Source organism: Vespa mandarinia, chromosome 1 (genome assembly GCF_050613455.1).
Source record: "Vespa mandarinia isolate Hongniang chromosome 1, ASM5061345v1, whole genome shotgun sequence".
Lineage (NCBI taxonomy): Eukaryota > Metazoa > Arthropoda > Insecta > Hymenoptera > Vespidae > Vespa > Vespa mandarinia.
In genome coordinates, this window is record NC_140810.1 from 19,709,525 (window position 1) to 19,737,500 (window position 27,976).

Here is a 27,976-nt window from a genome sequence, read left to right on the forward strand (position 1 = left end):
TTTTATTTTATCAGAATGATTAAATGTTGCAACGTATTGATAACACGTAAAAAAGTAAAATCTTTAATTTTATTTCTTTATTATATGTGTATATTAATAAATATTAATATATATTATATTTTGCAATATAATAAATAAATATTAGTATTTAATATTTCGTTTGACAATTGAAGTTTTCTCATATACGGTGACATATTTTGCATTCCAAAACGATTGCAACATCAGTGCAGGAAATGCAATATCGCAGCGTAAGAAATTGCTCTTCGTAAAAAGTAAATAAATAACAAAAACGAAAACAATTGGTTGAAACAGAAAGTGAGGATAAATTTCTTTCCAATTTTTTCAAACATCATTTTTCAACATTTTCTTCAACGCTATATAGTTTATATTTTCTGTGTTTTCGAGTTATATTGAATTTTTATATTAGTACGATCCAATGCTTATTAAGAATAATGTGCGAGTAATACAATTTTTAATTATATTCCTTTATATTGTGTGAACATAATACGTATATAAATATATATATAATTTTTCGTGACATAATACAACATGAAAACAAAAAATATATATATATATATATATATATATATTTTGTTATTGTTTTCTCTTTACATCAATTGCATAGTAAATTCTTCATTTGTTGCATCGTCCTTTACGAATTCCAAATGAGTTGTATAATATCAGCGCACGGAATGTAGTATCATCCCGTAAGAAATCGATAGTCGCACGAGCTTCAATATATAATCGAATAAAAACGAGACAATACTCACCTCCTGATAAATTTCTGTCATATTATTTACTATCATTTTTATAACTTACCCCAGCAAAAAGTTCATGCGAAGCCACAAACATTTTACCGATGGATATATAATTTGGTTTATCTGCTCTGGCAATTATAAAATATAATAATCTTTGCGTTTTCTTCGAGAACAAATACCATGGAACTTCGTAACTAAAAATTTTTTTTTTCTTCTTCTTCTTTTTTCTTTGAACGCGCATAATCTTTATTCTTTTATAATTTTATAATAAAATTCGTGAATTGAATAAAAAGGAATTTATTCTCACCCTTTGTTGAATATTGCCTCGCTCACATTCTGCAAGTGTTGTCCTATGATACAAAAGACAAGTATCCAAAGCAAATGATATATAATGAAAAATAACAGTAACACGAATGAATCAATGTTGTTTATGTTTATTTGTTCATCGAGTAGATCCATGAGCTAGTTAATTAAAAATGAAAAGAATAGGAATAAGAAAAATGTCGAAGAATCTTAAGATTTATGCATAAATTGTTTAAGACCACTTACGGAAATTATTGCAATTGCAATCAAGCATAATGCAAACATTATCATAGGAAGGATGCATATGCTAAATATACTATTTAAAATATCTATATATCTACGAAAAAAGAGAATACGTTATCTTCGTTATTAATTTTATTTAATCCTTTTGCTTGTTCGCTTGTTTGCAAAGGCAAAAGAATGAAAGCAAAACAAAAAAAAAATAACTAACGAATATAGAGAATATATGATAAATGAAGAATTAAAAAGTCTTTTAATATGATTAAATATAGCAGATTAATATGTTTTTAGCAAATTATTATATGCAGTGTGTTTCGTTAAATTACGGAAACGTTGGAAAAGGAAATCTATGAATTCGAAAAGGGATGGGGAGAGAGAGAGAGAGAGAGAGAGAGTGCGGATAGGCCGGATTAAAAATATAATCTTATCGGGCAAATCTTTGCGATACGATGAAAAATAGGTGGATGAATTCAATGACGTAACGTAAAAACGATCTAAAAGATTATACTATCCTATACTAACTCTATCGTTCTTTTGTGAATTTGTATTATATGAATCATCTTGAAATAAATCACTTTATCGTTGGTCATTTTTAATTCTTTCTCATTACCGTCCATTATGTTATCCAAGAGACATCTGAGACAATGAGATGAAACAACAAACCGATATATTGCTTATGCTTTTATATTATGAAATAAAGCTGTTGCTTAATTTTTTTTTTTTTTTTTTTTATATTAAAAATAAAAGAAAATAAGAGGACAACGTTCGTAATAATACTCACCCGATGATCTGGAACATGGCACAAATGTGTTGTAAAAAGATTAAATATATCGATATGCTGCTTATCACGCATAAACCAATTACAATGGAGATAAAATATTGCAAGAGAAGAATCTTCGAGAAATATTTTTCTTCTTCCTTATACCAATTCATCGGGATCACTAATGCGTGTGGTCGAGTTTCGTTCAATGGTCTAATCAAATCTAAAATAATCGGCTTAAATGATAACAGGAACATCGAAAACATATATGAGTTGTAGGTAACTGGAAAGAAAAGAAAAGAAAAAAAAAAAAAAAAAAAAAAAAGAAAAAATTGTATTCATTTCTTTAAACAGAAAAGAATTTGATCAATACTTGTAATTTCTAAATTTCTTACATATAAACATGAAAATGCATTTTCTCGATTGAAACGCGTAATCGAGTAGAACAACAAATTGTTTCGTTTTCTTAATATCACTCCAATCGTTCATTATGTTTAATAAAAATCGTAACACCTGAAAATAAACGAAAAGATTGTCTTTTGATTATGCCAAGTATATAATTCATTAATTAATGTTCATAAACGTACCAGATTTTTATAATAGAAATCACTATAATAAATGATATATATACATATCGTCGAAAAGAAATAGCGTAGGTAAACTATGGATGACTTCATGTTGATCTCGTTCGATATCAAATTTAAAATCTGAGTTCTCAATGACAGTTTCGTTATTTCGGAGATTAAAAGAAAAATAAAAAAAAAAGAGAAAGATAGGAAAAGGAAAGAAATAGTGAGAATTATTTTATCGAATTAATATTTACCTGACCAAAGTATGTTATAAATAATGTAATCCTCATGAAAAGCGAACGAATATATCTTTGGGAAGGTGTTAGTAATGGCCAAATGCCACTGATCGAACATATTTTTTCTACGAATCCAAACGGAGTCATTCGGAACTCTTCCATCGTTCTCAGTATCATCAAAAGCGAGTGACACTTAAACCATTTACTTTTTATTTCAATGCATTTATTCTTTGTCCCTTTTTTGTCACCCTTTTTCCTGCAACGTTTTTAATAATAAATATTCGTAATACAAGGGTAGAAACGATAATATCGAAATTATCCGCTACGTAATTATAGACCAGGTTAAAAATACATTTTTATCGTTATTCGTTTTATTATCAAGAGTGTAGAACCCCTCTTGGTAAAGTTTTCGTGGTGGGGAGATCAATCGATATCATAGCAGCGTGTTGAACAGTCGATGTTCGTCTGGATCATTGAACGGATCTCAAACCCTCTCTTTCTTTTGTAACTTTGATATCATCGTTTGTGAATGAAATTTTTTTTCTATTTTTTTTTTTTCTATTTTTTTTTTTTCTATTTTTTTTTTTTTTTTATATTTACATAAATCTCTCTACATCGCTACATCATGGAATTTTATGATTTCTGAGCTTTCAAATTATATTCAAGTTTTATATTTGTGCGATCCAACGGATACGTGTAAGTTATACAGTTTTGATTTATTTATTTTATTTATTGAATTAATATTATAATATGTATAATCTAATTAACAATTTTTTATATTACTACTTTAAAAAAATTAATTACAAAGAGAATTTTTCATTCGTCGCTGTATAATTTACGAATTCGAAATTAATTTTATCTCATTAATGCAAGGAATACAATGCCATCGCGTAAGAAATCGATGATCGGATGATCTAAGGAAAAAAAAAAGAAAAAATGAGCGAATTAATAAAGACAAAGATTGTGTAAATATAAGCACGTAATTTCTGTGACATTATGTCTCTTACCCAAGCAAAATGTTCATGTGATGCTATAAACATTTTACCGATAGATATATAAATTGGTTTATATGATTGCGCAATCACGAAGATTATTAATCTTTGCGATTGGTGTGAAAACAAATACCACGGAGTTTCATAGCTAGAAGAAAATTTTATTGTTTTTTATTTGTTTGTGAAAAAAAAAAAACCCGTATAATTTATTTCTAATTCGAATGAAAATGAATTTGTTTTTACGCTTTGTAAAATGTTGCCTCGCTTATGTTCTGCAAGTGTTGTCCTATGTGAAAGCCGACGAAGACCCAAATCAAATGAAAGATAATGTATAATGTTGACAATGCCAACGAGCTAATGTCTCTTGAGTTTTTGTATTCATCGAATATCTCCAAGATTTATTTAAGATCCATCGAAAAAAGGAAAAAGAAAAAAAAAAAGAAAAATAATAATAACCTTTATAATTTTGTGCTTTTTGTTTTTGCATTACTTATTATTACTTACAGAAATTATAGCAATTCCAATGAAACATATCATGCAGATCATTTGGATAAGGAAAGTCACGTTAAAGATAGTATTAAATAGATCTATACATCTAAGAGAAATGAGAAAATAATTAAGTCTTTTTTTGTTTATTTTTTCTTTTTTTTTCGATTGTTATTCATTCGTTTATACAAAAGAAAATATTAAAAGAGAATCTAACGACAAATGAATGAATGAATGAATTAAATATTTGTCAATATGCTTTTAACAAATTTATTTCCATAAACATTGTATAATGTCGATCTATAAAAACAGATAGAATCTATAAATTCAAAATACTACTGTATTAAAAATATAATATTATGGTATAAATTTGTGGAACAATGAAAAATAGAATCTTATTAATAAATACGAGGTATCGAATGATTTAAAAATAATGTATTGTATTATCGATACTAACTGAATCGATCTCTTGTGAAATTTAATCACGTTGATTATCCTTTTGTAAATGACTCCGTCATCAATCACTTTTATGTTTTTCTCTTTAACGTCCAATATATTATCCAAGAGAGATCTGAGATAAAAATGAGATTGATATTTCTTTTATAAGGATTTTTTATATTGAAGAATAAAACAGAATGAAATGTTAATAATCATCAAAATACTTACGAAGTTATATGAAACATGGCACACGTATGTTGTAGAAATAGTATATACAATGATAATCCACTTATCACACCCAATCCCAATATAATGCTTAGAACTAATTGCAAAATTAGTATCTTTAAGAAATGTGTTTCTTGTCCGTTGTACCAATTCATCGGTATTATTAAAGTACGCGGTCTAGTTTCGTTCAATGGTTTTATCAAATCCAGAAGAAATGGTTTCAATGCTAATAGGAATATCAACGAGACGTAGGAATTGTAAGAAACTGGAACAATGAATGAAATCTGTGTTTTTACCGATACCATTGTCATATTCTTCGAAATTCTTGGAAATATTTCTTACTTATAAACATGAGAATGCATTTTCTATATAAAAACGCATAATCAAGGAGAACGTCAAATTGTTTTGTTTTTCTTATATTATTCCAATCGTTCATAATTTCTTCTAAATAGCGTAATATCTGAAAATATAAAAAAAAAAAAAAAAAAAAAAAAAACGATATCAAAGTTTATATTAAAAATCCATTATATATTAATAATTAATAATTAATGTTCAACGTCGTACCAGATTTTTTTGAAAAAGGCAGGAACAGTAAATGACATTTATAGATATCGTTGTAAAGATATAAGCCATATGAAGGACGGACGATTTAATATTGAATTGTGCCGATAGGAAGTTTATAACCTAAATTCTCAACGACACTCATCATTATTTTAAAAATAATAAAATAAAATTGGGAAAAATTATTTATTTGAATGAATATTGACCTGAACGAAATATGCCATAATTAAACTAGCGCTCATAATAAACTCACGGCTATATCTTTGAGAAGGTGTTAAATAAGGCCAAATACCAGTGATCGATAATAACTTTTGCACGATTATGAACGGAGTGAAAAAGAATTCTTCCATTCTTCTTGAAATCACCATAATACGAATGATACCTGAATGACGATATTCATTTTGTTTACCTGTCTCAATTTCTTTTTCTATCTTACCTCTCGTATATTTCTTGAATAGTATTATATAATTCATAGGTAAAAATAGTAACGGAAAGGGATAATATCGTAATTATAGTATAAAACGAAAATATACTTTATCGTAATTTATTACAAAGTGTATAAACCCCTCAGGTTTGAACCCTTCTTTATAACTTTTTTATCGTAGTGGGGAGATCGATCGATATTATAACAGCACATTGAACAGTCTGTGTTTGACTGGATCGTCGAACGGAAGTCAAACGCTTTCTTTCTCTCTCTCTCTCTCTCTTTCTATTTCTCTCGTTTACATCTTTGATATATCTTTTCGTACAATTATTTCGTTCGTAGAAATGAAATCAATTTGGAATGGAATATCTGATCATTTGAAATATTTTTCACAATTTGTATAAATGGCTTTTTTTTTTTCTTTTTTTTTTTTTAACGATACATCGTGAAAATTGTCATTTTTTGGATATTACGTATTATCTTCAAGTTAAATATTTATCGTATAATCCAATAATAATGCATTACTAATAAACATGTAAGTACTATTATCTCGATTTATATGCATTGTATTTTAATGAACATTGTATATAATATTGTATATAACATATGAACATTGTATATAATATTTGACATGATTCGATATAGAATTTTTCTTTTTTTTTTTTTTTTTTTTTTTTTTTTTTTTTTTTTCTTTTTTCTATCGTTTTTCTCATACAAATTTCTTTCGAGGATAATTTATTCATTAATTACCGTATCTCTTGCGAAATTTCTCGGAATGGGTTGTATGACGTCAATTCAAAGAACGCAGTACCATAGCGTAAGAGGTAGACAATCGTACGAGCTTTAAATAAAATTTAAATGACACTATAATGGATTAGAAAAATTGCTATTATAAAGTTTTCTTTTTCAACGTTTTTTAATTATCTCTTACCGCTGTAAAAAATTCTAACGACGCAATAAACATTTTGCCGATCCATATATACGATGGTTTTGTTGATCTCGCGATCAAAAAGAATAATAATCTTTGTGATTTCCTCGGCAACAAATACCAGGGTATTGCGTAACTATAAGGAAATTTTTCTTGCTTTCAATCTTTCTCTTTTTTTTCTTTTGTGTTTTTTTTGTTTTTTTTCTCTTCGTACTTTTTTAAAAACTCGCCTGATCCGTTGCGTTCGAATAATGAATGAACACAAAAAGAAAACGAAAAAGAAAAATGAACGAAAGAAGTCTTATGCTTACACTTTATAGAATATAGCCTCGCTCACGTTCTGCAAATGTTGTCCCATGTAACAAAAGGTAAAACCCCAAACTAAATGGAAGATAATGTAAAATATCGATAGGATCAACATTACCATGTTACTATGGTTCTCGTATTCATCAAGTAGCTGAATGATATTATGAATCGAAAAAATAACGAAAATGTTAAATATGTTTTACAATTTTTTGATTCCCTTTTTTTTTTTTTTTTTTTTTTTTTTTTTTTTTTTTTTAAGTATATAAGTATATTACGTTAACTTAACTATCACTTACTTGAACGATGGTAATCCCGATGTAGCATAAAGCGCACATCATTACTGCAAGATAATATGCGTTAAATTTATTATTTAAAACGTCGATAAATCTAAAAGACAAGAAAATATATTGTTCGATAAAAAGTAAACAACAACTCATTGTATATACACACATATATATATATATGTATATGTATATATATTATTTATATAGGTATATAAGAAATAAAAGTGAAGAAGTATGTAGGATAATTTGGGAGTAGAAAAAAATCACATCACGTCGTGTTTCTGGTAAAATGAATTATTAGTAAAAAAAAAAAAGCAAAAAAGAAAAAAAAAGAAAAAGGATGAAGATTCGATGGGCTACAATGGACTACAATGTTTTCTATAGTATCGAGACATTGTCTTGTTAACGAGAAATAGAAATGATCGAATAAAGCGATAATTGGACAATGTAATATTCTATATCATCGATACTAACTCGATCGTCTTATTATGTATTTTTATTATATGAATAATCCTGACGTAAATCGCATCGTCTTCGATTATATTTAATTTCTTCCTCTTATCTTCCAATATATTATCCAAAAATAATCTGAATAAGAAATTAAATTGATATATATTATTCACTCATTTCTTTAATATTAAACGTAATTGTGCATATCACGAAATAATTTCAAATTGTACCTTTTGGGATTGCTCTACATCCCACAGGTACTTTTAACAGCTAACATTTATACAGAATGAAGAATAATTTTAATTTTAAAAAACAAAAAAAAAGAGACTGTATATTCTTTGAAATCTCGAAAATAATAATCAGTAGATTCGAAAGTGCATTTTCAATTCTGTCATTGTAGAAAAAAAAACTTATGAATCATGTTATGCGCAAATCGTTTTAATTGAGCTCAAATTTGATGAAAAATATGAAAGGTGCAAAAAGAAAAGAAAAAGAGAAGGGAAATCTGTAAAAATACTTACCCAATGATTCGGAACATAGCGCAAATATATTGCAGAGTGCTCAAATACATCGCGGAGCTACTTATCGCAGCTATGCCTAATACAATAAATGAAAAATATTGAAGAAGTAATAACTTTATGAAATATGTTTCCTGTCCGTTGTACCAATTCATCGGGATTATTAATACATGCGGTCGAGTCTCGTTCAATGGTATTATCACATCCAAAAGTAGAGGGCTGATTGATATCAGGAACATCAATGAAATGTATGAATTATAAGAAACTGAAGAAGGAAAGAAAGAAAAAAAAGAAAAAAAAGAAAATAATAATGATAATTAATATTGTATTCGTCTCTACTATTGTTTATATTTATGTTCTACAATTTTACTTACGTATAAACATATAGATACATTGTTTGGATAGAGAAGCATAGTCAAGAACAAGGTAACATTCTTTTGTTTGTTTTATATTATTCCAATCGGTCAATACTTGCATTAAACAACGTAATATCTGAAAATAAATTACTAAATAAATAAACGAATAAAAGATTTCAAATCATGAATGATGAAAAAAGAGAAAAGAAAAAAAAACAAAACAAAAAAAGGGAATATTACGTTTTACGAATATATAATTTGTTAATTTTTAACATCGATTGAACGTACCAACTTCTTATTGAAAAAACCAGCATAATAGATGATATTCATAGATATCGTCGTAAGCATATAAGAGATTGAACGTAAAGACGACTCCATGCTGAGTTCGGTCGATAAAAAATTTGTGATCTAAGCTCAATCATATTTTTGGTTTTATTTCACAGGTAAAGCAGTAAAAAGAAAAAGAAAAAAAAAAAAAGAAAAAAAAAGAGAATAAATGCAAAAGCATATAAAAAATTTTTCTCAATTCATTCAACGTTTACCTGAACGAAATATATGTAGATAATGCAGACGTGTATAATGAATGAGCGAATAAACTTTTGAAATGGTGTTTGATACGGCCAAATACCAGTGATCGAACATAATTTGCGCAAAAATCCTAACAAATTTCTATCGAGCTCCTTCATTCTTCTCAGAATCGTCAAAAGTGAATGATACCTAGAGCACTCATCTTTTTTATCTCGCTTGATTTAATTTTTTTTTTTTTTCATTTTTCTTTTTCTTTTTTCTACAACCCTTCTTCATCTCCTATTCTCTTAAATAATAAATTATATCGTGGTACGTTCTATAACGGAAGGAAAGGATAATATCGAAATTATGTAAGATAATTATATCACCCCCGAGCAAGAAACTTACTTACTTATTTATTATTTGCTCTATTGTCGAGGATATAGAACCCTTCTTGAAAATATATCCGTTGTGGTGGGGATAAATCGATCGATACCTTGTCACGATACGTATCATTGCGGTGCATCGAACATAGTCGGTGTTTGGCTTTTAACGTTGCTCGTAGTGTCACTCAATCATTCGATTACATTATCGCATGATTTGTCTTTTTCTTTTTGCTTTTTTGTTTGTTCCTTTCAATATGATATTTGTGACAAGTGATAAAATAACAAATCGTATTTTAATTTAAATAGAGCCCAATAATCGGAACAATAGAAATTTAATCGCTTTTTGATTTACAATGAAATTAAAATGCAAATAGTTATATCGTTATTCGTCGCTTTTTACATTGTTAATCGTAAGATATTATTTCTTCACATTTTTTCAAAATATCTATCGAATGATTAATGATAAGTGCATTAAGAGATGAGAAAAAACAAATGATTGATAATTATAGAAAAAGTGTATGTTTCATTGAATATCGTTAAGACCGTCATACGTTATCAAAACAATTCTTTTTTCCTTCCGTAATCTACGATCTTGATTGATGGAACGATTGTAGTATCTCGGTTTTTTACTTTGCTCTAACGATATCGACTTGCGCATTTTCTTGACCTTTTATCAATCCCGAGCAGTGTTCTTTTTTTTCTTTCTTTTTTTTCAAAAAAAAAAAAAAAAAAAAAAAAAAGAAAAAAGAAAGAAAAATAAAAAAGATCGTTCGTTCAACTATACTTGTGAGTATGATTAATTAATTTTTCATGGATTCGTTAAGTCGCAGATAATTTTTATTTCTCGATTATATAGAATATTCTATTGTAGAAATTAGAATGATATTTGTAAAAATTAATAAGATATTTATATCCTTTCGATATTTCCCCTATATTTATAATACAAAGATAATTATTTAAGATTTTATCTTTTACATCAGTTCAGATCATCTAGAACAGATATCCAATTAATTGTAATCGATGCAACACGTTTTTCGATAGGTCGATAATGGTACAGCATTAAGAGTGATATTTAAAGGGATCCTACTTAGGAGGGAGTTTAATGCAGTTACTTTTATAGCTCGTTACATTCTACATTCTCTTCCTTCTAACGGCATCAAAATTTGTGGTTATTGCGGTGTTACGTGGCCACGACACTTCATTAACTCGTCGAAAACTTACGTCGTCTACGTGACGTTTAAATGAAAAAGGGTCAACGAAAGAGATTGTGTTTTTTAGTTTCGACAAAAAAAAAAAAAAAAAAAAAAAAAGAAAAAAAAAAGAAGAAGAAGAAAGAAAGAAAAAAAAAAGAAAAAAGAAAAGAGATAGAAATGAACTCTAATTGTCGTTGGAAAATTCAATAGTTTGAGATTGACGTTTAAAATAGAGAGAGAGAGAGAAAAAAGAAAATTGTTACTGAAAATTGATTTTTTTCTTTTTGGCTTCCTCTTCTTTTTTCTTTTTTTTTTTTTTTTTCTTTTCTTTTCTTTTCTTTCTTGCAAACACAAATTTTCTATACCCTCGTCAAGACAAGATATTCGCCATTTTTTTTTTTTTTTTTTATATTTTTTTCTTTCTTTCTTTCTTTATCTTCTCTCTAAAATCTAATATCATATCGGTTTGATTGAAAGCAATCGAAAACGATCGACGATAAAGCACCATTCCGGTCACTTGATCACAACGAGTCGATGCTGTCGTACTTTCGTCATGACTTCAACGAAAGTACCATTAAACTCATCTTCGTTTTTCATGTTATCTCGGCTATCATTATATTTGCCATCGTTGTTGGAAATGGAACATCATATATTACATACGATCGCTAGAACTATACATACATACATACATACATACATACATACATACATATATACATATATATATATATATGTGTATATATATATATATATATATGTATAGTAAATATATGACGTAAAAGGAAAATTTAATGCGATAATTCTTTCGAATGTTTTCCGGTAACGCTCGATATACTTTTCAGTAAGAGAAGTAGTAGGAATAGTTCAATACGATTTTATTTTTGAACATATATATATATATATATATATACATTTCTTACAAATATAGATAATGAATGTGCCGATCGAACGTCATATTATTTATGCGTGCACGTAACAACGTCCGATTGGTGAGAGTTACGTGCATTAAAATCATCGAATGTCGTGTTGGAACTTTTCCATGAGAACGTCTCCGAATCCAATGGCCGAATACGTTCATCGTAACGAATAAAAACATTGTGATATGCGATATATATGTTTGCAGGAACTTCGGTATAAAAGAAAAAAAAAGAAGATAAAGAAAGAAAACGAAAGAATGATGAAGAAAAAAAAACAAGAAGAAGAAGAAGAAAGTATTAAATTGAATGTGAGCAGTGTGCGTTTTATCATAGAAAAAAAAGAAAAAAGGAAAAAAAAAAAAGAAAAAGAAATGTCCTTTTTTCTTTCGAAAAAAAAGAAAAAGTTTTCAAGGTCGACAATTACAACGATCTCTCATGCTTTCGTCAATTCTTCGTCGTAATCACCTTTAGCAATAACTTTCGCTTTTTCAAACGATATCTATAAAATCGAATGAACATTTTAATTATCGTCTATTGTTGTTGTCGTATTTCGATTAAAAGGAGCGGGGAAAAGAAAAAAAAAAAAGAAAGAAGAAAGGAAAAGAAACAATTTGTTGATCGATATTAAAAAGTTGACAAATATTTAAGTTAAATCGTTGCGCCAATATACCATGGAGATTATTATTCGAATGATAGTATTTCCCCGTTTGTTTTATTATGATGTATTTAATCGAGAAAGAATCTGATTACCCTTTTTTTTTCTTTTTCCTTTTTTTTCTTTTTCCTTTCTTTTTTTTCTTTCCTTTTATTTTTTTTTTTCTTTTTTTTTTTTCTTTTTTCTCTCTACGATCAACAGTTACGCAGATATAAAGTAAACATGTATGTGTACTTACCCGAACGATGTTGATACAGATCAAACTAATTTCCAATAGAAGAAATGTTCAATAGAAATCTATGTATGTTTCGATACCGATAGTTTATTATATCCCCGAACCTATTTTGGTGTGGAATGCATAAAAACGAATAGCCTTTGTCGAAAATACGAATTTGTATAAACCCAATAGCTTTTTCGTTAGATCTTATAATCCGTAAAGAGGATCGATTTATAAACTTTCTCATCTCTCCCCATTGAATACTTTCGTTCCCGGTGAATAGCCTTTTCTACAATGTAACCAGTAGAGAAGGGAAAATTTTTTTTTTTATATTACCAAGCGTCGAAAATATTTTTCAGATTCGCATTCCATTAAAAATTTTCATCCCGTCGAGTAAACTGTATTTTCCCATTTCCATGAGTGCCTTCCTATCACGTAAATTCGTTTTGATATAACCCGATGGAAAATACAAAAATATTCTGACCCGACAGAACGGTTGAACATTTTTCCTGGCATGTTGAATTATCATTAAAAACGATGAGTGACAGATATTCTATGCTGATCCAATCATAATCATCATAATCATCATCATCATCATCATCATCATCATCATCATCATCATCATCATCATCATCATCATCATCATCATCATCATCATCATCATCATCATTATTATTATTATTATTATTATTATGTGAAGAAAAGAGATTTTGTCTTATCAACGAAGAACTCCATTGAGAAACGGTAATTGACAATCTCTCGTTTCATTTAATGATGTTATATATATATATATATATATATATATATATATATCCAACATTACAGATAACATTGGAGAAAGAAGAATCGTCATAATATTGGAATAGTAAATTACTGAAACGAAAAATATATTCTCCTTAGGTCGATCATATAGTTCAACGATGAATTCGTAAGAATTATCCCTGTAAATGGAGGAAACGTAAAGTGTATTTTATTAAGTATATTTTTCTATTATCAATATTTCTTCCGTATCTCATTCGTAATAATCTTATTAAATTGAAAAATAATAATAAATATTCAATATTGAAAATAATACGAATATTTTTTCATAGTTCATATAAAATTCGTTTTTTTTTTTGACTTGAAACTGATAACAAATTATATCGCATCTCTCTCTCTCTCTCTCTCTCTCTCTTTTTCTCATTGCGATAGCAAGAATAACGAACGATGCCGAATGATAAGGCAGATACGAACGAGAACATAATGATTTCTTTATTTAAAACATCCGTGATCTGATATTTAATCGAGATGAATTTAATCATCTGAAACGAATTATCATTTATTCCGACATTGTTCATTACTAATTACTTACGATCGATATTATTAGCCATCGGCGAAACGACACGTGCCATAAATTCTTTGTTGTAACGTTGCCGACCCTACATTATGCAAATCCAAGAGCCTATTCGCGAATTACACGCGCTATTAATCGCAAGTAATTAGAATCCTAGCTTCGTTAAGCATTACACTTTGATCGATCGATCGATCGTTCGGCCATATTCCCGAGAGATTAACCTGAGTGATCATCAAAAGTATCAATTGATTCAAATACACAATGATATTCCTGAATAGCTTTATGGTTCGATTTTACAAAAGGTCAGAATACGATTGATATATTCGTTGATAGGAATATTCGAATAACCGCCGTAAATAACGATTAACCATTTATTTATTCGTCGTTCATTATGAATCAACGATAAAATCGTTTTTTACAAACAAGATTTCTCTCCATTAATTTATTTTCTTTGTAAAAATAACAATTGTTAATTAACAAGATGTATCATGAATAATCACGATGAATAACAAACAGCGGATTATATATTTTTAAAACGATAGAGTAAATACGATAGGAATAAAGGAAAAGAAAAAGAAAAAAAGAAAGAAAAAAAAAAACAAAAAGAAAAAGTAGAAAAGTTCAATATATTTCTTCTTTTTTTTCTCTCTCTCTTTCTCTCCTTTCTTTTTTTTTTTTATTCTTCTCCTTTTCCTTTCTTTTTCTTTTTTAATGACGTGGTGTCACATGCGAATATTCACGCAGGTTCACAAAGGGAGAACGTCGAATCGATCGATCGATATCTCACATAATTATCGACGATGCGTGAAACCAAAAGAAACCCTTTTCTTTTCGTTACGCATTATACGCTCTACTATTTATTAATATTGACTGACGTGAGAGACTCTTATATAATCGAGATTTGTGCATTCGATGATCAAGAGATCTCATTTTTCGTCGAAAAAATCGATCATTAACTACGACGTTTCGATACTTTCGTACGACTTTCGTACTTTTCGATATTACATGTATTTACTGGATATCTCAAATACCGAGAGTAAATACGCTAACGCGAGAAGATAATAGAGACTATTCTTTCTCTCGCTTTGCTTATTATTATTATTATTATTATTATTATTATTATTATTATTATTATTATTATTATTATTATTATTATTATTATTATTATTATTATTACTATTGCTATTACTACTACTATTATTATTATTATTGTTGTTGTTGTTGTTTTGGTTGTTGTATGCAGTGTTTTTTTTTTATTATTTATAAATTACGTATCTACTTAAATGAAACAAAGTAAATAGTTCATTTTCTATATTAGGTCAATTTACATTTTCTTATATTTATACATAAGAAAATAATATCTATGTGTGTGTATGTATATATATATATATATTTATTTGTATATTATAAATTATAATTCATACTACCCTTAACGTTTTTTCTGTTTCCATTAATTTTCCTTTTCATCGAAACGAATATAGCACCATGGCGTAGGAGAGTGAGCATTTAACGGACTGAAGCAAATATTTTTTTTTTGTTTTGTTTAAACTTACGAAAAAAAAGGGTCATAATTTTTCTTTTTTGTCATAGGTATTATCTTTTTTCTATCTTATTAATAATCAAATACTCACGATTAGAAAGAACTCATTCGTTAAAACGAAGTATCCTCCTATTGATAGATAAGAAGGCTTTATACTTTTCATCAATATTATAATAAATAATTTTTGAATTTTCACGGAAGCCAAATACCATGGCGTCATTATTCTACGAATTAATGTCACGATGGATATTTAAGTTTACGAGAATATTTAACAAGGATAGGAACAAAACGGAACGATGTACTTACGCACTTTCAAAGACGTCGTTGCTATAATCGATAACTTTTTGACCAAGAAAACTTATAATGAAAATTGTAAATAGTTGAATGATCATCAGCGTTATCAATTTTTCATCTATTATATTTATCTGTATATGAAAAAAAAAAAAAGGTGTAAGATTTTATTCTCAGTATATCTATTTTTTCTTTTTTCTTTTTTTTTTCTAAATACACATTCAATTACTCACCTGTGTAATTTGAAAGGTAATCGCGATAAACCATAATATGTATACGAAAAAATTGGTTTTAGCAAAGAGTAAATTTATTTGATCGACGAAGCTACAAATAAAACATTTATCTTCTTATTTCTCTTCTTTTGATATTTTCTAGGGGATTTTCTTTTCTTTTCTTTTACTCTTATCCCCGCCACCACGTCTATTCTATTCTATTATAATATTATGATCATTTATGTAAGAAAAACTCATACTAACTCTAATGCTCTCCTGTGACACTCGACGGCACGTATTATTCTCGTATACGCTTTGTTTTCCTGATAGATATAGTCTAATAGTCTGGCTGGTCGCTCCTCCAGTGAGTGCCTCATTACGTATCTATGCGAGACAAGAGGGAATTGTCAAGCTGTTGTTAGTAAATTAACAGGTTTAGAAGCACTAACCCGGTAAGGACGAACATCGAGCAAGCATGTTGTACGCATACTATTAACAATCCGAATGTACCAGCTATTGTGATCCCTATGGCGATCATAGTTAAATAATAGATAAATATTATCTTTAGTATATATTTTTCTCGACCTGAGAAATATTCTAAAATTGGTGCAAATTTCATTTGTCGAGTTTTGTTCAATGGATCGATCACGTCTAATACAAGAGGATACATTGATCCAGGTATGGTTAATCCAAAGTGTATATACATGATCACTATTACATAAAAGTATTTATTATTCTTCTTTTCCCTCCCCCTTTTTTTTTTTTTTTTTTTTTTTTTTAAGTAATAATGTTCTTTCATCATTTTAAATTCCAATCATTCTTACATAATATAATGATCATAAAGATACGAGTTTTAGCAGCGAACTTTCGTAAAATTTCAAATTCCTCTTGATTCTCAACTTTATACCATTCATATTTTATACTATCGAAAAGCTTTATCTACGATAATATAAATATCTTTTATCGTATATTGTAAATTCTCAATATTAAATTTTCATAAAACATAATATTGTATTAATCTATTTAAGAACGTACCTGATCGATGCGTTTATGAAAAAAAATGCCAAAGTAAAAGACATTTACTATCGTGCAACTAGTAACGTACATTATATTTTCGATCATCAAATCAATATTTGTACCCGATATTATCAATCTCATAATCTAAAGGTGAATTATTAAGATTTTAATCATCGGTAATATATTTTTTGTGGGATGAATTTTCTTACCTCGATTATAATTGAGCATACGATACCTAATTGAACGAAAAATGTACGGATAAGTATCTTTCTTCGATCCGTGTAAGGCCAAAGTCCTATCATCGATAATAAAGAACGATTGATCGTATAAAATCCTTTCTCAAATACGCTCATATCTATGGCAGGAAGAAGCAAGACTGTTTCGTAAAAATGTATGATATCTTTTCTTTTTTTTTTTCTTATCACTATTCTTTTTTTTCTTTTTCTTTTTCTTTTCTTTTCTTTCCTTTGGATCCTCGACAAGTTATTACTATGTATTACTTATGCAAAAGGAATCGATAATAATTATGGACAATAACAAGTAACACCTTACGTTCTTCTATGGTAGCAAAAAGAAAGAAACGCACACACAGACACACACACACACATATATGCACACATTGCGTGCATTCACATATGCGAAACATTTGAAAGAAATACGTGAGGTTGATGATATCGATCTTATCGGACATTAATGTCATTCGTTACATATAATTATCGAAATTGTCTCGCAAGAAAATTTGCTTCCTTCCATTCGTACTATCGGCTATATTTCATCTTCATTTTCTCGATCGAAATAGACATGCGCGGTTTCACGTCGACGCGACAGAGAATAGCGTCATTTCTTTACGGTTCGTCCTCGTGATATGTCGTTTTTATATTTTACCCCTTACATTGCAAGTTCTTCCGTGAGAATCGCCGTCCCGTTGAAAGGTGTTCATATTACTCCCAAGTTTTACGTCCTTCTTATGGTAAAATTAATTTTAATACTTTAGATAATACTCTCTCTTTCTCTCTCTCTCTCTCTCTCTCTCTCTCTCTCTTTCTTTCTTTCTCGCTCTCTCTTTTTGTGTATGTGGTTCTTTTCATATCTCTTGAAAAACGTGTCTCGTTCGATCAAAGTGTTTTTAATGGTAATCAACAAATTACTATTATATACATACATATGTATATACACACACATATATATATATATGTGTCTGTGTGTGTATGTGTATAAAAAAAAAAAATATATATATATATAGGCATAAACAAACGACAATTAAAAATATATATGCGCAAGAGGTAACGAAGAATAAAGATTCATTATTTTTTTATTTTACATTTGAACTCGACATATGAATGAAATATTTATAATCCAAGATAATCCATTTACAATCTCGAAAGCATCGGTTCACGTTAATCAGGATGTAATTAAATCGCATATCGATATCGGATATCGGAAATCGGCTTTACTTATGCGACCCTTCTCTGAATTGTCATCCAGTTTGTGAATAATGAAGCACAATTATTTCAATTTCGTACGATAATACATGACCAGATATATATATATATATATATATATATATATATATATATATATATATAAATATGTCATTTTAATTCCCCATGTCGATATATTTACATACACGTGTAAGTTATTTCAATATGTACGTTCTACGATCGTGTAAAGTTTTTCATATTTCATTGTTAAGTTTGTTTTATTTTCTTTCTCCTTTTCTTTCTCTCTCTCTCTCTCTCCCTCTCTCTCTCTCTCTCTCTTCGTTCTCTTTTTTTCTTTTTCTTTTCTCTTCGCTTCGTCGTAGAAATGATTTCATCTAAATTTGGACATCGTTTGTTTCTATTCACCACGCGAGAAATTCACTTATTCATCTAACCGCATATAGGTACTAGCATACATACGTGTTACGTTTATATGTGCATACACATATCCCTTTGAATGTCATAAATAGTTCCGCGAGATGTGCACTTGGATCTCGTTAATCTACACTCACCTTGACTGCATCTCTTGGCATGCAAGCTGCATCTCTCTCTCTCTCTCTCTCTCTCTCTCTCTCTCTCTCTTTCTCTCTCTGGCAATATCATGCAATATTTACTACCTAACAAGTCAAATCGTGTGATCCGTTTATCTCGTAAAATCGACGAACAAAAGACGCTGGTAAAATAATATCTTATGGAAAATTTTCATCCGTTCCTATTACCATTCCTTTTTGTTTTCTATTTTTTCTTTCTTTCTTTTTTTTTTTTTTTACATTACTTCGAAATTGAATCAAAAAAGAGAAAATATATATATATATATGTATACACGTAGAGGAGTGTTTAAAAGAGGAAGAAAAAAAGAAGAGTATAATTTTCATTGTTTTAGCCTTTAAATAATTGTTTTCCATCGTTTATAAAGTTTGGCATCGAGCCTTAAAATTTTCATCATTCGACCTTTCGTCGATCCATTTTCGTACAATTATTTCATTCTATTATAGATTAGCTCGAACAAAACATGTGGAAGAGACGGGGAAAGGAAAACGGATGTAGAGGGAAAGGAAGGAATAATATCAACGAATTCACAAGCTATCTATGAGCTAACGAGTATAACGTTAACTTGAACGTTGTACCTAGCTAAGCTCGTTTCTAATGTAAGACGATTACTCGGAGGAATGCGTTTAATGGTCACGCCCATGTCGTTCACTGCATTTCATCCGCTTTATCCTCGAATTCGAGTTACTTTGGTAAATGCGAATCGTTTAACAAGAATTAACCAACTTCGAACAATTCAATGATAAGAATTCCTAATAATTAAGATGTTCGTTATCAAAGCAGATTAGAAATTGATGGAACATAACACATTTCGTTAAACTTTTGAAATTAAACGAAAAGTATTTTTAATCAAAATTTTGATTTTTCATTAACATTATTCTCGATAACATTCGAGTTATATTATCGATCTATATAATCTTTATTATTTAACGTATGTTATTTAATTAAAATATTAAATTTGTAATAGGGATAAACGATAAAAGAGAGGACACCACTTTTGATACCATCCGATGCATTTCAATTACCTTGAAGAAATATCCTGAACGTAAACTAAATCTTTTAGTTTTTAATTTCTTTGAAACAATGCTCAGAGTATATTTCTCTGGTTGACTCAGATTACGGGTATATCTTACGTTCGTTGTTAAATAATGCCATTCTTTACCTAACTAACACACATTACTACGGTGTGAATAAAGGTAGTCTAGAAAAACGTCTCTATTGTTTTATAAAACACGTATCATGAGAGGATATTAAAGGTTTATTTATAAGCGAGTCGAATTAAAAAGAGTGGAAATATTGTAGAGGGAAAAAAAAAAAAAAGAAAAAACAAACAATTCTATAAGTTACAATTTTCCAAAACATTTATTCCCCATACCTCTCAACCAACCACTATTCATCCCGATAACGATTAAGATAATAGAAATATCGGAATGAGAAAATGTATTTTACACGTATGAACGTATACATGTATGATCGAGAAATATAAAGAAATTTTATCGGCAATGCAATGCAGCCACAGGATTTTACGACATGGAAGGATCACGACACGGCCAAGAGAGAGAGAGAAAGAGAAAAAGAGAGAGAGAGAGAGAGAGAGAGAGAGAGAGAGAGAGAGAGAGAGAGAGAAATGCTCGAGAGTTCGCCATCGTAAACACCAGAGGATTTCTTGAAGAGGATCTTCGAGGGATCACGAGAGAAGGGTTTCCATCGATGGTTCTCGCTTTTACTCTACTATTTCTCGCTTATTCGATGCATCTCCCTTTCCGATGCTTCTCGTTTCCCCCTTAACCGAGCCTCTCCCCCCCCCCCCCCCGCTCCCCGTATCTCCTCTGGTCACACTCGTCCCACACTCGTCTCACTCCCATCGAAGAATTCTCTTTAATCGTTTTATCGAGCTTTTCGTACTTTACCGAGCTTACCTCCGTGTGAAATATGAAAGACCGAAGAGATAGAGAGTTAAGTGTTAACTTTAAGTGGCAACTACGACGATTCTCGATAATCCTTCGATATCTCTCGATCGTTCGATATATCGAATCTTTGAAAAATTTTTCTTTAAATCGATCTCCATAGATTCTACGGAATAAATACTTTCGTTGAAATAATAATAATGCTATTGAAGGATTAGGAAGACGATATTAGAAGGGGAGAGGACAAAATGGGATTGTTCAATGAATATAAAAAGTAAGAAAATATTATTTCGTCGATATTGATTCGTTTGAAAATAAATAAATATTCGATTGATTGATTCGATATCGATCGTGAATAAACCGTAAAGGAAGTGTTCGGATTTAATGTTTTTTTTTTTTCTTTTTTTTTTTTTCTTTTTTTCTTTTTTTCTTTTTTTCCCCCTCTTTGTATTATCTTCTCTAAGAGCGTTTCCAATGGCAACCGGAGCTTCTAGCCCGAGATCGAGGCTAATTATTTTCAAGGTCAGCGGAGCCTGAAATTCGTTGTACTTTGCCGCGAAACGAATCTATCTTTACCCGTCCGTTGGATGGCATGTTCCGACAAAGGCCGACGAATATAGACCGACCGTTTCTCGAGATGTTAATTTGAACACACGACCGTAGAGAGTTCCCATTCTGTGATACTTGAATTAGGAGCTGAAATTCAGAACTGTTTATGGGATCAATCGATCGAGCTTCGATCGATCGTGATAACAAGATGTTTCGTTTTCTTTTTTCTTCGTTCTCCTTTTTCTTCTTTTTCTTTTTCTTTTTTTTTTTTTTTTTTTACATTTCTCTCTCTCTCTCTCTCTCTCTCATTTCTTAACAACGTACATTAGGAAAGTAACCGTTGAACGCTTGCGCGTACGCGAATAAAATTGGAAAAAGGGTGGGAGAATGTTAGAATCAACCTTGAACGAGCCTGTGTAGACGGAGATTACGTAAGTAAACTGAAAGTCAAGTTTTTACGGACGATCGTAGAACTCGATCGTGCGAAAATGAGAAAAATCGAAGTATTTATGGCATCCTTTTTTTTTTTTTTTTTTTTTTTTTCTTTTTTTTTGTTTCTTGGTTTCCTTCGATCGATCTCTTTCAATCCCTTAAACGAAGTTAGAACGACAGGAGAAATACAGATAAAATAGATAAATAGATAGATAGATAGATAGATAGAGAAAGAGAGCTAGTTATTTCAGCCACTCGAAATATGCCGGGTCTCGCGGTGTGATGTTCGTTTCGAGACGCGTGCCGTGAATGTATTTTCACAGTCAGTTGGAAATAGCCGTCGACCGATCTAATATTATAATAGCGATGACTGTGGTGGTGGGTTTGTAGAACGATGCTTCTTGAGTCTTCTTCCCTTCGAAAAGAAAAAGAAAACGAAGAAAACGAAGAAGTAGATGACGAAGAAGAAGAAAACGAAGAAGAAGATGACGAAGAAGAAGATTAGAAACGCACGCGCGTGCCTTCTCTAGCGAGTTTCTGGCTGTGCTTGTAATGCTCCGCTAGTGCAGAGCGAGAACGAGAGCATCTAACGTTACTTCTTCTTCTTCTTCTTCTTCTTCTTTATTGTTGTTGTCATTGTAGTTGTAATTGTAGTTGTAGTTGTCGTTGTCGTTTCGTTGGTCGTTCTTACGGAAGACTTTTACCGTGACAGAGAAGACCTTCCTATCTCTCGCTCTCTCTCTTTCTCTCTTTCTCTCTCTCTCTCGCTCTCTCTCTCTCTCTCTCACTCTCTGTCTGTCTGTCTTTCTCTTTCTCTATCTGGTCGCTTTTCGTCGAGCAACAGTTTCATCTTTTCCTGCCAACAGAATGGCTGGTGATCGGTGCGCGTCGTTTCTCCTTCAAATTTAACGATAATTTGACATTAAATTTATGCAAACTTTGAAACATTTCGCTTCGTTAAACGTTATTAAATGATTTCATATTAAAATATAATTAATACATCAAAGTTAAAAGGAACGAAATTTCTATAATATATAATATTCAATGATATCGGTATTTTATGCCTTGTGTAGTTTGACCACGTGATGTGACAATAAATGAGATGATATTATCGATGAATGATAATAATGATCTTTGTTTTTAATCGACGAACGACATTGATTCGAATTATTATTGAATGGATGGGGCGGTTGGGGGGGAAGTGGCACTAACAGAGTACGATCATTCCAATAACGCGGGCTCGTAAGTTTCGTGGAGTAAAAAAAAGAAGAAAAAAAAAAAAGAAAAAGAAAATAAAATAAAAGGTAACCGTGTGTCGTTTATATAAGCCGAGAGATACGTTTCGTTGAGTTTGATCAAAAGAGAAAAAAAAAAAGGAAAGAAAAAGAAAAAAAAAAGAACAAGGAAAGAAGAAGGAGCATATACCCGTGATATTTCATGGAAGCTGTGCATTTGTATATTTTTATATGTCTACTGATGTACTTCCTGTTAAATATCGTGAAAACATTTGTTATCATTTACTTGAAATCATAAAGAAAAAAAAGAAAAGGACGAAGAGGAAGAAGAGGAAGAAGAAGAAAAAGAAGAAGAATAAGGGGATGTGAAGAAAAAGAAAATGAAAGAATTTCTATGAATTATATCGTAATTTATGAATAATATCGTAAGATCGAATTACGAGAGAACGTTCGTATTCATCATTTTTTAAGATCTTTTAAGTTTATCAAGATAAGTGTCCTTCTCTATGGTGAATAATAGTTTTATTTGCCGTCGTAACCCGATAGAGATTGGTACGCATCGGTTAGAAATAATTTCGCCTCGTTGAACGAAAGTGCCACTAAAGGTCGTTGTTCGTGCTCGTGCATCGTTAGTCTCGACGTCGTCCATTTGCAGTCTTGACAACGATGCAATTGTGATATCCTCCTTCATCTCCTCTTCCAACATCGTAACTAATCGGGACACGCCATGGCCGACAGATTTCGTAAAATGGTAATTCGATTTGATTCGACAGTTTGAAAATTATTTTGTTTTTTTTTTTCTTTTTTTTTTTTTAAGCATTTGAACATTATTGAGCAATGAATTATTTAACAACAAATATATATATATATATATATATTATATTTGTATGTATATGCATATCGAATTTAATCGTCGAAATAAAAATATAATTTTGCTCTATCGTCCAACTGTACGTTGGATAAATAATAAACTCGGCCACGTATTAAACCTCGAGATAATTGCGCGAGCGTTGAACGCTTCTTCAAAAAATGAGGATGAAGAGAGATGAGTAAGGGTATTGGGGGAGGTTGGAGGAGCCAGGATCTCCTTCCCACGCGAATTTTCTATAAATATTTCGTTACTCTCGATAAATCAACGGTTGCAAGCTCGGTCTTTACGACACGTGTTGCGCCGACGCACGTGTATAATGTAGACCTCTTTGAGTTCGCAAATAGTAACAGAAATATAAACAAGAAAAAAAAAAAGAAAAAGAAAAAGAAAAAAGAAAAAAGAGAAAGATCGAATGAGTGGTCAGAAGATACGTATGACGTTTATTTAAGGAATCGTTCGAACGAAACGGATACGTACTAAAACGATTAAATGCAATTTCCAATTCATTAACAACAAATCGATTGTAACAAATTGATATTGATTTTATCAAGTACCTTATCGTTAGAAATCACGGTGCAATCGAATCGAACTCGACGTTTAATGTTTTCCGTTAGGATAAGCAATTCTAAGCATTCCGTTAGGATAAGCAAAATAAACTAGCTAGGATCGTAGCTAGCTGGGTAGGTAGGTTAACTCATTGTTAAGCTTCCTATAGGGGGTAAAGGGTTTGATATAGTGTGAGCAAAAGAGAGAGAGAGAGAGAGAGAGAGAGAGAGAGAGGAGTGTAACTAGTTAATTGATTTTGAGACCTCAAGCAGACTAGATTAGCACGCGTGATACTCTCCTTCGACGGTAGTTGTTTATGCGAGATGTCGTTGGTTATGCGAGATGTCGCTCGTTTAATAACGTTATACCCTATTATAAAGCCACATATAAGGAAGAAGGATGGAGGAGAAAGAGAAGGAGAATAAGGAGGAAGAGAAAGAGGGAAAAGAGAAGAGAAACTTGTCCTCTTTTCGAACAACGTTTATTATCCTTCCTCCTTCTAAAGAGAATCTCTCTTCGTTGGAAAGTCTTTAAAAAGACTTCTACTCGAAACACTCGCCGGTAATCTTCTTAATAACATTTCGATAACATCTTCATTCGACGACTTTCTCGGCATTTAATTTCTTACGCATCGTTCGAGCTCATCGGCTTTACGATCTATATATACGATATTGGGGTTGGTATAAGGAACTTGAAAGAGTGGGGAGAAATTAAGAAAAGGATTAAAAAAAAAAGAGAGAGAGAGAGAGAGAGAGAGAGGAAGAGAGAAGATTAAAAAAAGAAAAAAAAATAGAAGAGGAAAAAAAAATGTTATCGATCTCCTTTGGAAAAAAAATTTTCTATTGCAAGTAAATTGATCTATCCAGGAATTTTTTTTCCTTTTCTTCTTTTTTCTTTTTTTTTTTTTTTTCTTCTTTCTTTCTTTCTTTTATTCATTTATCGAATTCGTTGGATATTTTTTTTTTAACGTTCTTTTTTCCTTTCCTATTGAAAAAAAAAAAATAGAAAAATATTTCAGAGCTTTTTTCGATAAGCTAAATTATAATTTGATATATTTGTTTCAGGTAAACGGCGACGATGATTGGGAATACGAGGAGATCGTTTTGGAAAGAGGTGGGGCCGGTTTGGGCTTTAGTATCGCCGGAGGTACCGACAATCCTCACTTTGGCAACGACACGGCAATTTACATCACCAAACTTATACCGGGTGGGGCGGCATCCGCGGATGGACGTCTTCGCGTTAACGATACGATCCTTCAGGTGAACGATGTCTCCGTCGTTGACGTACCGCATGCGGCCGCTGTAGATGCCCTTAAACGTGCCGGCAATACCGTCAAATTGGTACGTTCAATTACATTCTTTCGTATCTTTGAATCCTCTTTTTCTTCTTTTTTTTCCCTTTTTCCCTTTTTCCCTTTCTCTCTCTCTCTCTCTCTCTCCGTCTTAAAGTATTTAGTGATGCAACTCGAAAAATTTTGATAAATAATAAATTATATATTATTATATACTATATAAATATAATATATAATATAGAAATATAAATGTATATATATATATATATATATATATATATAGCGTTCATACGATAGCACCAATATCATTGGATCATCGATTTCTCCTTTCAAAATTACGAGTATACTTTCTTCGTTGCGTAAAAGAAAAAGAAAAAAAAGGAACGAAAAAAAAAAAGAGGAGAAGAAAAAAAAGGAAAGAAAATAAAATAAAAATTGAGATAGTGAGCTATGAAACGAGATACATCCGGTGGACGTTATAACGAACGAGATCTTCAAAAGTTTAACACGTTTCTTAAGACTAAATGGGAGAAGGAATCTTTGAGAGCAGGTAAACGATCGTCGCTTCAGAACTTTTTAAAGATGAAAGGAAAAAAAAAAGGAGTGAGAGAAAGAGAGAAAGAGAGGAAATATTCGGGAAATCCTTATGACAAATAGATATAGGGCCAGTGTAAGTTATCTTTTTTCTTCCTCGTCTTTGAAAAGTTGTTGGAAAACTTCACGATCGTTTTCGTTAAAGAAAAGAAAGAAAATGAAGAACGTATTTATGGGTGAGGAGATAACGATCTTGTACTACGAACTTTTGTTTATGAAACGTTCAAAAGGTGGAAGTATCGTCTCTCTTTACTAAATAAAAATCGAAACTATATAGATTTACGTCGTACTTTTAACGATCGAAATTTTCAAGTAAATTATTTTCACAGTTAAGCTATTATTAATGTCGTATATGTTTTATTTATATAGTTATCACGAGAGAAAGAGAGAGAGAGAGAGAGAGAGAGAGAGAGAGAGGAAAATACTTTCGTACCGTTGTGTACCTGCATCTGACATCGAACGTGACGTTTAATTACGCGGATAAATTATCGCGGTTCAAAGCTGAGAATAAAAAATGAAAAGTAAAAAATAAGAAATAAAAAATGAAAAAAGAAAAAAAAAAAGAAAAAAGAGAAAAAAAGAAATGAAATAAAAGGAGAATGGGAAGGAAAGGGAAAGAAAATTACACGTTAATTCTCATATCCTGGGACCGATTCCGACGATCGTCACGCTTTATTTCGCGTTCGTGATCGTTCTCGCGAATTCGTTTCGCGAACGTCATTGAAAGGAGGCGGAAAGGGGAGAGGAGAGCAATTCGTGGACGGGAATCGATAGTCGGTTGAAAAATAAAATGGAATTCCTGTAATTAATTTTCCTACGTGAACTTTTTTATTTCCGATGGCGAGAGAAGTTACATGCATATGAACGAAAACGTGAAAAAAGAAAAGGGAAAAAAACGACGAAAAAAAACAAGAAAAAAAAACAAAAAAAAAAAGAAAAAAGAAGAAGGAAAAAATGAAAAAAGAATCGAACGACGTCGTTCAAAACGAGAAACGGAAAAAGAGCACGGTTAACTAAACAATAAAAAGGAAAACGATGGAAAAGGAAAAGAAGAGAAAAAAAAGAGAGAGAGAGAGAGAGAGAGAGAGAGAAAGAGAAATGAATTGTCCTTTCGTTGCAATTCGATGTAATTGCATGTTCCTAACACATTTTAAATATTTTCTTGTATATTTTTATTTTTTTATTTTTTATGTTTTTGTTTTCTCTCTTTCGTAGTATGTTCGCCGACGGAGACACACGCAGCTGATCGAAATCGAATTGATCAAAGGCAATAAAGGTCTTGGCTTTAGTATCGCCGGTGGTATTGGCAATCAGCATATACCCGGTGACAATGGGATATACGTTACGAAGATCATGGAAGGTGGAGCTGCACAGGTCGATGGTCGTCTCGTTGTTGGCGACAAATTGGTAGCAGTTAGA

The 27,976-nt window shown here is 30.6% G+C and overlaps 5 protein-coding genes across 19 annotated transcripts in view; 1 reads left to right on the forward strand and 4 right to left on the reverse strand.

Moving 5' to 3' along the window:
* dlg1 (MAGUK family member discs large 1) overlaps positions 1–27,976 on the forward strand; it is a 462,366-nt gene that overhangs the window by 366,845 nt on the left and 67,545 nt on the right. For all 14 annotated transcript variants that reach the window (XR_014982862.1, XM_085660911.1, XM_035879539.2 and 11 more), the window contains 2 exons: positions 25,737–26,012; positions 27,773–27,976. The exon at positions 27,773–27,976 is cut by the window's right edge and continues 9 nt beyond it. Coding sequence is in view for 13 of the 14 variants with exons in the window: in XM_085660911.1 (XP_085517037.1) it covers positions 25,737–26,012; positions 27,773–27,976 (480 nt within the window). In the remaining variant the exon portion in view is untranslated. The remainder of the gene's footprint in view (positions 1–25,736; positions 26,013–27,772) is intronic.
* On the reverse strand, positions 142–3,028 carry LOC146873348 (uncharacterized). Its single transcript, XM_085663255.1, has 9 exons — positions 2,885–3,028; positions 2,649–2,768; positions 2,457–2,574; positions 2,083–2,344; positions 1,824–1,937; positions 1,308–1,398; positions 1,066–1,220; positions 820–886; positions 142–261 (listed from the first exon to the last, which is right to left on the reverse strand). Exons 1-9 carry the CDS (start codon positions 3,026–3,028, stop codon positions 142–144), a joined length of 1,191 nt encoding a protein of 396 aa, XP_085519381.1.
* Positions 3,647–5,880, reverse strand: LOC146873349 (uncharacterized). 2 transcript variants are annotated; one of them, XM_085659751.1, is made up of 9 exons: positions 5,775–5,880; positions 5,572–5,691; positions 5,350–5,467; positions 5,011–5,272; positions 4,802–4,915; positions 4,363–4,453; positions 4,102–4,247; positions 3,874–4,006; positions 3,647–3,780 (listed from the first exon to the last, which is right to left on the reverse strand). In XM_085659751.1, exons 1-9 carry the CDS (start codon positions 5,808–5,810, stop codon positions 3,730–3,732), a joined length of 1,071 nt encoding a protein of 356 aa, XP_085515877.1. In that variant the 5' UTR covers positions 5,811–5,880; the 3' UTR covers positions 3,647–3,729. The 2 variants fall into 2 exon arrangements, with proteins under 2 accessions (XP_085515877.1, XP_085515879.1); XM_085659753.1 differs by lacking the exons at positions 4,102–4,247; positions 4,363–4,453.
* LOC146873350 (uncharacterized) lies at positions 7,508–9,212 on the reverse strand. The gene is made up of 5 exons (XM_085663259.1): positions 9,123–9,212; positions 8,853–8,970; positions 8,482–8,743; positions 7,985–8,098; positions 7,508–7,613 (listed from the first exon to the last, which is right to left on the reverse strand). The coding sequence occupies exons 1-5, from the start codon at positions 9,210–9,212 to the stop codon at positions 7,508–7,510; spliced, it is 690 nt and encodes a 229-aa protein (XP_085519385.1).
* Positions 15,885–16,520, reverse strand: LOC146873351 (uncharacterized). The gene is made up of 3 exons (XM_085663344.1): positions 16,350–16,520; positions 16,107–16,197; positions 15,885–16,007 (listed from the first exon to the last, which is right to left on the reverse strand). The coding sequence occupies exons 1-3, from the start codon at positions 16,460–16,462 to the stop codon at positions 15,885–15,887; spliced, it is 327 nt and encodes a 108-aa protein (XP_085519470.1). The 5' UTR covers positions 16,463–16,520.

Excerpts from the sequence above, each read along its gene's own strand:
- LOC146873349 (XM_085659751.1), bottom strand. The coding sequence starts at position 5,810 with ATGAGCGCTAGTTTAATTATGGCATATTTCGTTCAG. Across the intron at positions 5,273-5,349 it reads ATGCATTCTCATGTTTATAA|TTTCTTACAATTCCTACGTC; the intron begins GTAAGAAATATT and ends TCATTGTTCCAG. Across the intron at positions 3,781-3,873 it reads CACATGAACATTTTGCTTGG|ATCATCCGATCATCGATTTC; the intron begins GTAAGAGACATA and ends TTTTTTCCTTAG.
- LOC146873350 (XM_085663259.1), bottom strand. The coding sequence starts at position 9,212 with ATGGAGTCGTCTTTACGTTCAATCTCTTATATGCTTACGACGATATCT. Across the intron at positions 8,971-9,122 it reads GTTTTTTCAATAAGAAGTTG|ATATTACGTTGTTTAATGCA; the intron begins GTACGTTCAATC and ends ATTTATTTTCAG. Across the intron at positions 8,744-8,852 it reads ATGTATCTATATGTTTATAC|TTTCTTATAATTCATACATT; the intron begins GTAAGTAAAATT and ends TTCCTTCTTCAG.
- LOC146873348 (XM_085663255.1), bottom strand. The coding sequence starts at position 3,028 with ATGGAAGAGTTCCGAATGACTCCGTTTGGATTCGTAGAAAAAATATGT. Across the intron at positions 1,399-1,823 it reads ATTCACAAAAGAACGATAGA|ATATATAGATATTTTAAATA; the intron begins GTTAGTATAGGA and ends CTTTTTTCGTAG. Across the intron at positions 887-1,065 it reads GAGGCAATATTCAACAAAGG|AGCAGATAAACCAAATTATA; the intron begins GTGAGAATAAAT and ends TATAATTGCCAG.
- LOC146873351 (XM_085663344.1), bottom strand. The coding sequence starts at position 16,462 with ATGAGGCACTCACTGGAGGAGCGACCAGCCAGACTATTAGACTATATC. Across the intron at positions 16,198-16,349 it reads TGTCACAGGAGAGCATTAGA|CTTCGTCGATCAAATAAATT; the intron begins GTTAGTATGAGT and ends TTTTATTTGTAG. Across the intron at positions 16,008-16,106 it reads TTACCTTTCAAATTACACAG|ATAAATATAATAGATGAAAA; the intron begins GTGAGTAATTGA and ends TTTCATATACAG.